General features: G+C 37.8%; 1 protein-coding gene across 1 annotated transcript in view; it reads left to right on the top strand.

The window, feature by feature from the left end:
- The window catches only part of DLG5 (discs, large homolog 5 (Drosophila)), a gene marked incomplete at its 5' end in the record, with an annotated part of 45,590 nt that overhangs the window by 15,058 nt on the left and 18,156 nt on the right, over positions 1-12,376 (top strand). Inside the window, 8 exons of the mRNA XM_008945104.1 lie at positions 115-218; positions 989-1,081; positions 1,977-2,996; positions 6,960-7,098; positions 8,942-9,086; positions 9,585-9,706; positions 10,749-10,838; positions 11,946-12,114. Coding sequence (XP_008943352.1) covers positions 115-218; positions 989-1,081; positions 1,977-2,996; positions 6,960-7,098; positions 8,942-9,086; positions 9,585-9,706; positions 10,749-10,838; positions 11,946-12,114 — 1,882 coding nt within the window. The remainder of the gene's footprint in view (positions 1-114; positions 219-988; positions 1,082-1,976; positions 2,997-6,959; positions 7,099-8,941; positions 9,087-9,584; positions 9,707-10,748; positions 10,839-11,945; positions 12,115-12,376) is intronic.

Genomic DNA, 12,376 nt, shown 5'->3' with positions numbered 1-12,376 from the left:
ATTGGTAGTTATATTTCTTTAATGCAGGCAAGTCAGACATGCTGTTTGAGCAAGGTGTTTAAATTGCAGGTGTAAACTAAATTTTTGTGTGTGTATTTTTTGTGTGTATTTCAGATAGTGGAGTCAGTCTAGAAAATGGTGTATTTGTTGCCGCTGTTGTGCCTGGAAGCCCAGCTGCCAAAGAGGGTTCCCTGACTGTGGGAGATAGAGTAATTGCTGTAAGTCTTAAGAATACTTTCATTTTAAAGAACTTTTTAAAAAGAAAGTATTATCATTAATGCTACTCTTTAAGATCCCAAACTTTCTAATCAATATTTTACTTGCACTGTATTATAACCTTTTTTTATATTCACTAAATATTTATTATAAATTAATGTGTTTGTAGGCTGAGTGATTAATACAACATAGAGATAATTTGCTACACTTAGTTCATGTGAGAATTTTTTCCAGAGGGACTGACTTATTCTTCACACTTGGCTTATATATAAAGATACTTAAGATTTTTGTACTGAATAAGAAGGGTCAGTTCCAAAAACACATCCCTTGGCTGGTTGGAAAGTGTCTTCTCTTTTAAATTACGGTATCACAGATGTCATCCGTCTTGGGGGGAGGTTTTTCCCTGTGTACATTTACAGCCTTAAACAACCTGTCTGATTTAGGAACTCCTGTGAGACGGAAGGTGCTTACTGTCAATGTGCAAGCACATAGAGGCTAAATGTAGTAAAACAACCTTTGTTATACTTGGTCTCTAGGAGGAGTAGCAAAATTGTAGTTAGGCTTCTTTTTTTAGTGGAGTGTGGAAAAAGGCAGGATAGGGTCAACAAGACTTCTGTCATGTATGTGTATAAAGCTAGCCATTTCCCTGTCTCTGAGATGCTACCTTTAGGACACTCCCTGTCTGCTGCCTTGGATTTATGGATATCTGATGTGTTTTTGTGTTTGTTTTGTTTTTGTTTTGTGTTTTTTTTCTTTTTGTGTGTGTGTGCAGATCAATGGCATTGCACTAGATAATAAGTCGCTTACTGAATGTGAAGCTTTGCTACGAAACTGTAAAGATTCTCTTACCCTGTCACTGATGAAGGTGAGTAGGAGAAGGTAAACTTGCAGAATTTTCTTCAACTTATACAGAATTCTTTTAGTTGTTCAGGGAAGAGTATATGAAGAAAATTAATTTATCATCATGGGAAAGTCTTTGTTGAAAATAAGAGCATTGGGATGCATTTCACTGGTGGTACACTCAGTCATTATTTCCAAAGTAAGGCTATTGCGGCATCTGGTAGGAAATTAAACATATTTATTGCTTCTACTTTTCTCATTTGCTGGTCACCTGACATGACTCCTGGCAAAATTGCTTCTTTCTTCTTGGTTTCTTTGTCAGAGCTGCAGCAGTTTTGTGCAGAAAAGATAAACTGTCTCCTGACTAGAGAAAGGTTTGCTTATAGTCAGGAGGGTGTTGTACAGAAAATTGAACTCTGTCTATCAAGAGGATTAAGTACAAATCTTTCTTTTTCAGGCTTATTGCTATGAAAATACTGTTCTGTTTTGCTTATTGAGAGTAGAATACCCTTATGCTGGGCCTGTCACACTGGCTTTGAGAGTGACAATTCCAGCTCCAGAGAGCTTGAGGTTTTAAGAAAGTAAAAAGACTAAATGAAGGGAAATGGGCAATGAAAGATGACTTCTTAGCATCACTTAATAGAGACAGAAGTAGAATGCAAATCATGGTCAGTTCAGTGTTTTTGCCACCATGTGAAGTTTGGCCTGCTGGAATTGTTCTGAAAACGTTTCAGAAAATTCCTAGGTTTATCTTGTCTTATGTTTTGTGCTTCGAATCTGTAAGACTTTATTAAACCCTTCCCAACTGTATCTGAACAGATATACTTAGGTATAGGTAAATCAAGGAGATCAGAGTATGCCTCATGCTAAACGGAAGTCAGCCATGATAATAAGGTGATCACATGTGGTTTTTGTTTCAGGTTTTTCCTCAGAGTTCATCTTGGAGTGGTCAAAATATATTTGAAAATCTGAAGGACTCAGAAAAAATATCAAACTGTAGGGTTCATGCATCAGAGATCCAAGCCCAAAATAAAAGAAATCTGAAACTCAACAGCTCAACCCAGACTGACATTTTCAATCCGGACATCCTCGATGGCAAGAAGATCCAGAGTGATCAGGGCAGTGGTTCATTTTGTGATCACAAACCTTTCCCCAACAACACATTACGAGTAGACTCTCGTAGGAACACAGTGCACAGTTGCCACAGTAATTCGGAACACAGTCTGAGTTCATTCAACCCAGAGACATATGAGGACCAAGGCTATGGAGCTGTTGATTTGGACAACAGGAGGCTGCCTTATGAGCCTACAGGAGCTGACTGTATGATGGTTGAGACTGCTTTTGACAAAGGGCATGGAACTAAGCATAGTGGTGGTACCTGGCCAAAAGTCATGGTTAATATCTCGGCAACAGAAATGGAAAAGTTCTCTGTGTACAAAAAGCCAAAGCAAAGGAAATCCATCTTTGACCCTGATACTTTCAAAAGACCACCAACTCCTCCCAAAGTGGAGTACCTTTCCCCTAATCAGGTGACAGGACATTCACCTCAGCCATCGAAAGCTGAAGTGGCCTCAACCCCTCCAACTCCTCCTAAGAGAAGCGACTCGATCAAGTTTAAACATAAACAGCAGGCAAGCTCTGCATCAGAGTCTACAGTAACAACTGGATCACCACCCACCAGCCCAGCAACTGCCCAAGCTCCAGTTTCCTTGGCACTGAAACAGGATTCTGCTACTCTCAAGGGGTGCAGCAGGAATGCTGGGCATTATTATCGAGAGGAGGGAATTGACTGCACTCACCTCTCTTCAAGGAAATCCTGTGAAGATGACATCGGCTTTCAAAGAGTTGAAGAGCCAGAAATTAAAAGACCAAGGCCAAAATCAGCTCCTGCTCTGAGGCATAAAATAACACCTATGCCCGTTCATAATCCTGCTCTTCAGGTAGAAGCTTGGTATATTGAAGCACAAAACTAGACTTAACGTTTAGTTTCAGTATGGTTTCGGGTGCCCAGTTACTTACTGTAACAGGAGAAGCATAGCCTGTTCTCAAAATCCAGGTCCCCTGCGAAGCTATCCAGACTCAGTTGGCACTTTGCAGTATCACAAAATACAAAACCAATTTGTGTAGTTGCAGTATCTAATAGGCAGTGGTGACCACCAAACGGAAGCATTAAGGTTCTGCATAGCAGTCACGTCTTGTGTTTTAATGGTGCTTGTTGGAAGATCTGGGCTCTTTCTTGCATGTTTTTGACAGCTTGGAAAAAAAATTAAATAACAATGCAAAGAGACAACTTTAGAAAAGCTAAGTTTTACAAAAGTCAGATCGGTTACCCAGCTCCCTGTACAAATTAATGGGAAAAAATATAACATTCACAGTGTTTTTCTTTATAAGTCTTTCTGTATGTCTAAATAATTTTGTACGCCTAATCTAAATTTCACAGGGTGTCAGGCACATGACACTGTAAAGATTGGCTGTTTATGAGAATATGGCTTGATAATACAGTTCAAAATGAGAGTATAATTTGTTAGAACCTGCTGTGGAGATTGTGGGTCATGTATTACTAGAGTAGGTGGAAGAAAAATTTTATGTCATTCAGGAAGAAGAACTTATTTAGATTACTGCATTATATAAAATAGTATAATAATGTAGTTTCAGGTCCCTGGCCTCAGATATGCTCAGGTGGCAGCTACAGGTTTATTTTTTTCCCAGCTAAAACATGAAGTTTCAAATAGTTCTAGTTTTCTTGAATATAATCATGTCATAATGACTTAGGATATCATATTCTTTGCCTGTACTTGTTTATACCTGGATAATCCAACCCCTTAGTTTTAGAAGCAATACAGATAGCAGAGCTGAAGTAGTGCAAGATTTGAAGCTATATTCTGCAAAAATAATGGTGTAAGAGAAGAACTGGCAATTCTCTTTGTCTCTTTTTGGCCGCTTCCATTGTATGCCTTCTGCATTCCTTCACATGTTGGGGGAAAAATTAGTTACAGAGAGCTTTCAGCTTTTTTTATGGAGGTGTTCAGCCATTTCTGCACTGTTTTTGTAGTTTAACCCCAGCTCTCAGCTAAGCCTCACACAGCTGCTCGCTCACTTCCTCCCAGCAGGATGGGGAAAGAGAATCAGAAGGGTAAAAGTGAGAAAACTCAACGATTGAATTAAAACCAGTTTAATAATTGAAGTAATAATGATGATGAAAATTTTAAAAGTTTTAATGAAACTGAAAATAACAGAGAAATAAAACCCAATAAAGACAAGTGGTGACGTTTGGAAACAAACTTTATAACTCTGGGAGGGTTATAAAGCAGGTAAGTCTGTTACGGCGCCGGCTGCAAGTGGGATCACTCCTCCAAACTTGCACATCGAAGGGACAGGGAGCAGGGATGATATGGGCTATAATCATACACTCATGCATAATCGTTAGGATTCCGAGAGAAGGTGGAGATATTGCAATCAGTTCATTATCATAAGTCTCCTCCTTTTTGTGCTTGTGCATTGCTGTCTGGTGGTTGTCTTGAGGGTCTTCGAGGAGGAAAGCCTTATGTCTTCCTCACGGTGTAATTGTCATGCTTGGCACAAGATGCTGAGTTGCCTGGTCCTTTGCTGGTTTGCACACAGCTGTGGGGCTAAATGAGCAGCTAAGTTTCTGCTTCAAACTCATACAAGAAACATAGTTTCTGTTATTTAATCTACAAGGACACGCTCTACTGGATCTGGGGTTTCGTTGCTCCAGTCGTGCAAATGACAGCAACTGCTCACCATCAACTGACCAATGCCCAGCCAGTTGCTGAGCGGCAGCCGTGCTGACCAAATTTCCTGCTAGTTTTCTTGCTAAGCATGATGTCATTTCGTATGGAATATTCCTCTGGTCCGTTAGGGTCAGCTGTCCTAGCCATCTTCCCTGCCAAATTCGTGTTCACCCCAGCCTACTTGCTGGTTTGGGTGGTGTGAGGAGCAGAAAAGGCCTTGACTCTGTGTAGGCACTGTTTATAAGCAGCGTAAATCCAAAACATAGCCCCATACTAGCTACTACTACTACCCCAGCCCACACCAGCACAGAAAATTACAGAAAAGTGAAAGGGTTTAATTTTGCAGCTGAAATGAGCAGATTTGTTCTGAATGGTTCTGAGGAGCAGTATGGCTAAGAGAAGGGTCATGTTTTTTCATCAAGAACTGCACTGCAGGAAGTTAAGGAAGGTATAACTTATGTTATCTTTTGGTACTTAAATAACAGCAGAGCATGATCAAGCTATTAAACACATTTAAATTCGTGGTGTTGGCTTTACAGAGAATATCAAATTGACCTGTTAGCACTGATCGTCCCAGCCTTTGTTACAGTGCATTTTCCTGAGCATATACACTGTCCTGGTTATAATTCTAGTAATATTTCTGAAATGTGAGATGAGTTTCCAGCTGTGACAAGGACACATGTAGGTGGGGACTTCCATGTAAGCAATGTGTTAGCTGAAACAGAGAGGTGTTTTTGGCACTCACTACTTGAGGGACTGGAAAGGATAGATGAGGACATTAAAGTTGGTTCTACATACTATCTGATATTGCAGGTATCATGTGAGTGTTGGTTTGAGGTGAAGAGGAAAATGGTATAGTAGAATTATGAAGTCATAACTTCTGGTTTTTAAGGTTACTTGATGTATTAGTTAATTTATGTTTCTAGGTTTCAACTAGAACTAGTCTCTGTGTTTCCTTCCTCCTCTCCCCCCTCTCCCTTCCCATTAATTTCTCTCCCATCCTTCCAGAAAACAGGCAGAGCTTTTTAACTCTAAATTTGAAATTTGTTGACTGGAATGCACAAGTGATACTATGCCTCAAAATGTGGACACCACTCACTCTGAAAATTTCTCTCAGATGGAATCATCTTTCTGCATTACAGCTACGGCAGGTTGTGTGACAATAGTGTCCAGTCTGCATGTATTAATTCCTGAAGTAGTGTTTGTAATATCAAAAATTTGTATATAGAACATGCAGTGTAGTTGAATTTGTAGTCATACAGGATGTTTTCAGTTTCCTTAATTGTGTAGATACACAATTCATTTTGTGTATTTTGGTAAATTGATAAACTTAACTTTCGTCCCCAAATAGTAAACAGTACAATTAATACACCCATGGTAACAATCAATTATTGAGATAAGAAGGTGCCTCTGAATTTTAGAGTCTTTGTGCTCCCAGTACCTCTTCATTTAATTAAAATACTGCCGTCATGAAAACTGTGAGTACCTTTTCAGTAATTATTTTTCACTTAATACATACTTCAATCTCATATTTTGTGTTGTACATTTCAAATGTATAAACTCTGTGTACTGAGCCCTGAACTTGCAGCTTTTTAGCATCACTGTCAATATTTGAGCTATTCTTATGTTTCTTAACTCACCAATGTCTTTCTGTTACGTACAGAACATAAGTTGTGATAATTCCAGAACCTGAATTGCTGTTTTGAAGAGTGGTTGCTCCACACATCTGAAAATACAGGCTTACAGGAAAACACTTTCTGGCTTTTTTGCCAAGTCTTTAGGAAATGCTTGTGAATGGGGGCTGAAATAATAGCTGCAGTGTCCTGTGAAAGCAGTATTTTAAGGAAGAAACATAACTAAATCCTGGGTGTTTTATAGTGAAGGCAAGTATATAATTTAAGTTGCAAATATTGGCCAAAAAAGATTACAAAATAGCAAAAAGGAATAACAGAGCAGGATGGAGGAAGAAAGGGTATAGAAGTGAACAGCATCATTGAAAGATAAAGGTGTAACAAGCACTGTGATGATGAGCACATTCTGGAACAGAAACTAGAAAGTTTGAAATTGCTTACTGTCTACAGAGTGTGGATATTTTATTTTTCTTCCTCTGGATCTCCAACTTCCTGTAATCAAATTTCTGTGGTTTTGTAGGTGCAGAAGTATGCTCCAGCTAGTGAGGAACATCTGTCTCCAGAGCTACAGGACTGGGCACCATATTCACCAAAACGTTCTGCTAGGCACAGTGATGGCTTTGTGCCTACTGCCTTATATGCTGGTGGCATATCAGCAGGTGAGTGACAGAACTCCTCGTTACTTTCTAGGATTGCCCCAAGGAATTTGTCCGTGTTGGGGATTAGTCATGATAAGTGCAGAACAAACTTGACTCACAGAACACATTTCCATGATGTATTGTAATCTGAACAGTCTGCTCAGCTTTTAGACTTAAAAGATGTGAAGCTTGTTTAAGAAACATAAAGGAAACTGAGATACTCCTGGCTGAAGGATGTGTGTTTCGTCAGTTTCTGTACAGGGTTTTGAATACAGCAGTGGTGAACAAGGTGGAGCCTATCCAGTAGGGAGGCAAGTAAGATTTCCAGTGTATTTGAAAGCGAACAGTCAATGGAGACGTCCCGAGCTTTAGCTACTTACTTCTGAAACACTTTCAAAGAAAAAGATCTGATATTTATAAGGTGCCATATACTAAGTTCTGACTCTTTGAAATTAAATACTTGGAGTATCTCAAGCTGAGTACACAAACAGGTTATGATCTTAATCTAAGTGAAAGATTCAGTGCCATTGTGTTTGAGATATTAGGCTGCTGAAGACGGGACTCGCAAGCAGCTCATACAGCAATCAGTATACTTGGGTAGAACACAAGCCCGTTAGCGTTTTATCTCACTTCGCCAAACAGTTGGTGTTGAAGTTCATGTTAGCAGGTTTTAAATTTGCACTTAATGCAGTGCTTCAGGAGCTAATTAGGGTATCATATGCTAGTTGCTTTGAACTAGTCCAAAAGCACTTGGTAAAATTGTTGCCAGAAGTATTGTTCAGTTTTTTAGCGTAGCTACTTTCAGCAGCTCCTTATGCAAGTTTTTCACATCAAGACAGCTTAAGCTTTTATGAGTCCATCCTCAATTCTTTGGAAAGCTCCAGACTCTGGGCGTTCTAGAAATTATTAAAAACTTTCTTCCTACTGGAGACCATGAAGGTGGTAATGACTTGTGTATCTGGAACAATGGACAACTTCAAACCCTGTTGTCCCTATCAATTTTCAGAATGTAAAGACTTATTGAAGAGTAGCTCAGATAAAAGAAGCTTCTGCTCTTTCTTGATTTATTATACTCTTTTTTTTTTTTCTCACTCTCTATTTTAATGGTAGTAGAAATAGTAGCTTTTAATACTTTCTTTAAACCAAAAGCTTTGTTTTAGCCCAATACCTTTGCATAACTCAATCAAGTCAAACTGAGATTAGAATAGTTATATAATTTTACGTCTTCAAACGAGAACAGGTTTTTTCTATTGTATTCTATGCTACCAGCTCATTTAAGAGGAAACTGCTGAGGTGGACTTTGGTTGAGTACTGAAGGATGAATGTACTTCAAGAACTGCTGGCGTGATAAATTTCATAGATATTGCAATACTGTGATTTGAAGTCATAAGACACACTAGAAATGGGATTCTTTGAGGCAACACAAGAGGGGCAGAGTCATATCAGCAGCAGTCAGTTCAAGTACTGAATAAAAACTTGTGTTCCTGTCAGATGACTGTTCACAGTGAAATGTAGAATTTTTGTTGTTATATAAAAAAGTTTGATACTTGAAAAAAATAAGTTTTAGCTACCAGTGCATATTAAAATTATATACTGTGAATGACTTCATGTTTGGTAGTATAATCCACTTTATTGCGGGCTCTTTGCAAAATTATAAACCGTATTTTAAATATGCGTGTACCACTTAAAAGGTGTTACATGGTTCTTAATAATGTATTGTGTGCTAACAACTTTTCTTTATAGGTACGTCATTATACATCCAAACGTTAAAATATGTAATTATAACAATTTTTCTGTGTATTTAAAATCTGTTATTTATATGCTGATAATGTTGGTAAGAACATGTTTTTATCATCTTAAGCAGGTACGGTACCAAGAAGCTTAGCACCATGCCCTGCAGTAACTGCTGTCATGAGAAATCCAATTTATACTGCCTGGAGCCATAGAGTTCACACTAGCAATTGCCCATCAGTCGCCAGCCAAATATGCCACCAGCATCTGCATCCCAGGTGTCTTGGAATTTGTATCGTCTTAAATTTTTGTTTTCATTAGGATGAATTTGCTTCTAGTAGTTGTCTAATACAGTGCAGAGTGAAACATGCTGCTGTTGTGTGTTATTTTGTCCTATGGCTGTCAGAACCATTACTGCATAGAAGTGATGTGTCAGTTGCTTTCATGTCTTTCACTAACTGATGGATTAGATTTCCCTCTGCTCCACTGGCTGATCTTGACAAAGAAATATTTTTTAAAATGAACTAATTTCTAATGTTTTTTCCTGTCCTGGCAAGTGCTGATGCGTTTTTTTTAATTTTTTTTTCATTAGCACTTTAGGCTATTTTTCCTCTAATTTCACTTAGTTGATAAAACGTTAGTTGGAAGTGGGAAGGATGGGAGCATTAATTTTAATTGGTAGTCAAGCATAGCCAAAACATTTTGTTGGCCAGTTTGCTATTTGCTGACTTGCTTTGCCCAGTTCTGAGTCTTGCCCTGTTCTCCTTCTGATGTAGTTCCCAGCATCAAGGTCGCCTGAGTTTGGACCTAAGTCATAAACACTCCAATGACTACTCTGAAAACTCACGTACAAGAGCATCTCATGGCTCAAATTCATTACCATCCAGTGCAAGACTTGGTAATTAGCTTTTATAATTTATTTCCTATGGGATTGCTATATATTGGAGACAATAAATGGATTGTTGTAGCTAGCAAAGGCTAAAAGCTTCCTGTGTACCTTGGCTTCATTTTTTGTTGTTTTACGGCTAAAGGTGTTCCCTGGAAGTAGCTGTGTTTAATTCATTCTTTAATCTCTTTAAAATGCTGTGTATGTATGTAAGTGATTCCCCTTTATATGCCTGTTTCTGTTTGAAAGTAGCCTTATAAAAATGGGATGCCTAGCCAAAGTATTGCTGAGGTTCAGTGAGGTTGAGAGAAGAAAAGGAGAGAGCCCTCAGAACAAAAAGCCAAGGATGATTGACGGCCTAACATAAATTGTATTGTTGGAAGACAAGTTACATTTCTATTTATTTAATTGACATGTAAGGTTATTTATGCCTTTCCTAGTAATACCAAAGCAAATACGTGGTTTCTAGCTATGAGACTTTAATGTTTTAGGGTTTTGAAAATTTCAAATTATGTCATGATATTTTGTGCTTGTTTGTGAAATCAGGCACAGCCAATCAGTCATTGTCAGTTCCATCTGAATAGAGCACGGCAGCTTTGTAACCGCAGCAAAAACTGGTGTAACAGTTTGCAGCCACCCTCAAAAAGTTAAATATTCATGCAAACAGCATATAATGAGAATATTTTAAATGCCTTTTGGAAAGTCCCATGGATTCTTAGTAAACAGAGGTGTTAGATCTTGGGCAGATGATTCTTTTCCTGACTTCAAGTTAAGTTTCATTTGAAAAAATACTCAAAATATTTTTCATAAAGGAAGGAACAGTGTGTATATACTGTATCAGTGCATTTTGCTCTGTTTATATTGACTGTGTAATAAAGACAACTTACTAGAAATATAATACACACAATATAGAAAAGGGTAATCATCAAGGTTTGTGCATAAATTCAGAAGCAATTTTAATGCTCACTGGAGAAACAGGATCTAAATGTGCTTTTTTGTTCCATGTAGTTGCTTTTACTTTTCTTATTGTAATGTTTTCTTGTTGTAAAAATAGGTTCTTCGAGTAACTTGCAATATAGAACAGAGCGAATTAAGATCCCTTTAACACCCAGATATCCAAGGTCCATGATGGGCTCTGACAGAGGTGAAATATTTCATAATTCATTTTAGTCATAGTATTTTCAGTATTACTAATCCAAAGCCTTTGCAGTTCTTAAATTAAGATTGCAGCAAAATCAATATAAGGCAGTTTTATTAATGTCACATAATTTGCATTTTGCCATAGAAAGGTAAAAAGAAAAAAACTTTCTAATGAAACTTGCTTTTTCTGTTAGTTGACTCTAGGACATGGCACACTAAGAAACAGTGCACAAAAAAAACCAAGCAGCACTGCTGTATGTTTTACAGTTCTATTTTTTTTCTACAATGATGTCTTTCAAAGTTTTAACAGTGAGATAACATGCTTTTTTAAAAATTATTTGTGTATTATGTAGCATATTTTGTGTTACTGTTTGTGTATTTTGAAATGCCCTGAATGTATTTTAGTACTTCACTCAAAATTGCTTGGTGGAGGATATTTAAAGGCATGATAGAAATACCAGTTGGACTCATTGAGTTGAATTCAATGTTTTGGTCAGGGTGCTTGTTCAGTAAATTACCTGGGGAGGGTACAACCAGGAAAGAGATGCAAAGTTATGTCAAGCTCATTTGAAATGGCAGAGCTTTTGTGTGTCTTTGTATGATTCATGCTGGGGTTTTGTTGGTATTTTCAGGTGTTTCATAATATATGTCCTACCCAAAGGAAAGGGCTGTGCAGAAATATTTTATTTGAAAATAAACCTACATATTGAATTTTTATTTTACTTATGCTTTCCTGGTTTTTATTTATTTTTCTTTAACTTTCCATTGCTAAATGTTCTTAGACATGCATATGGTGTAGCTTGACTGTAACCTTCTCTCCTTGCTGAGAATGGCAGTAGTTGTGTGCACACTTACAGAGGACAGAGTTGACACATAGTCACTAATGACAGTAAGTTTGCATAGTCTAAAATTAATTATCTGGCCACCCTAAGCCTCATACAAGGCTAATATAGTGCTAATGAGCAGTCTGTCTTCTTTATTGTCTCAGACAATAAAGATTGATTTGTGATTTGTTGATTTTTGATTGTGTGATGTCTTTCACTATATCTGTGTAGATCTCCAAACTGTGACAGATGCAGGATACTAAAACTGAGCTGTTGATTTTCCATAGGCTCCTTGTCACATTCTGAATGTAGCAGTCCCAGCCTGATAACTCCTCCACAGTCACCTCTTAACCTGGAAACATCTTCCTTCGCCAGCAACCAGTCTCAGAACTCCCTTTCTACATTACCCAGGATTTCCATTAGTCCAGTATCCATTGGAGAACGTAGAAAAGATAGGTAAGGTCCCCATGTTATTTGCTTTTAAGACAGATGTGTCTGAGGAAATTGTTTGTTTATTAGGCTAAAGGAGTGTGAATGTTTAAATGACAAACACATGGGTACAGAAGTGCATCTCGGGTCCTGTTATTAGATGTTTTTATTTCCTTTGCAAAATACGTAAGAGATCTTTGTATGGAGTTTTTCTTCTAAACTGAAGAGTAGATTCTTGAATTTAGAAAATTAAGGAATTTAATAAGGGTTTTATTTGTTCCATGTTAAA

Source organism: Merops nubicus, unplaced genomic scaffold (genome assembly GCF_000691845.1).
Source record: "Merops nubicus isolate BGI_N331 unplaced genomic scaffold, ASM69184v1 scaffold7838, whole genome shotgun sequence".
NCBI classification, from domain to species: Eukaryota; Metazoa; Chordata; class Aves; order Coraciiformes; family Meropidae; genus Merops; species Merops nubicus.
Note: the sequence above shows the minus strand (reverse complement) of the source record. Positions and strands in the feature narration are given on the sequence as shown.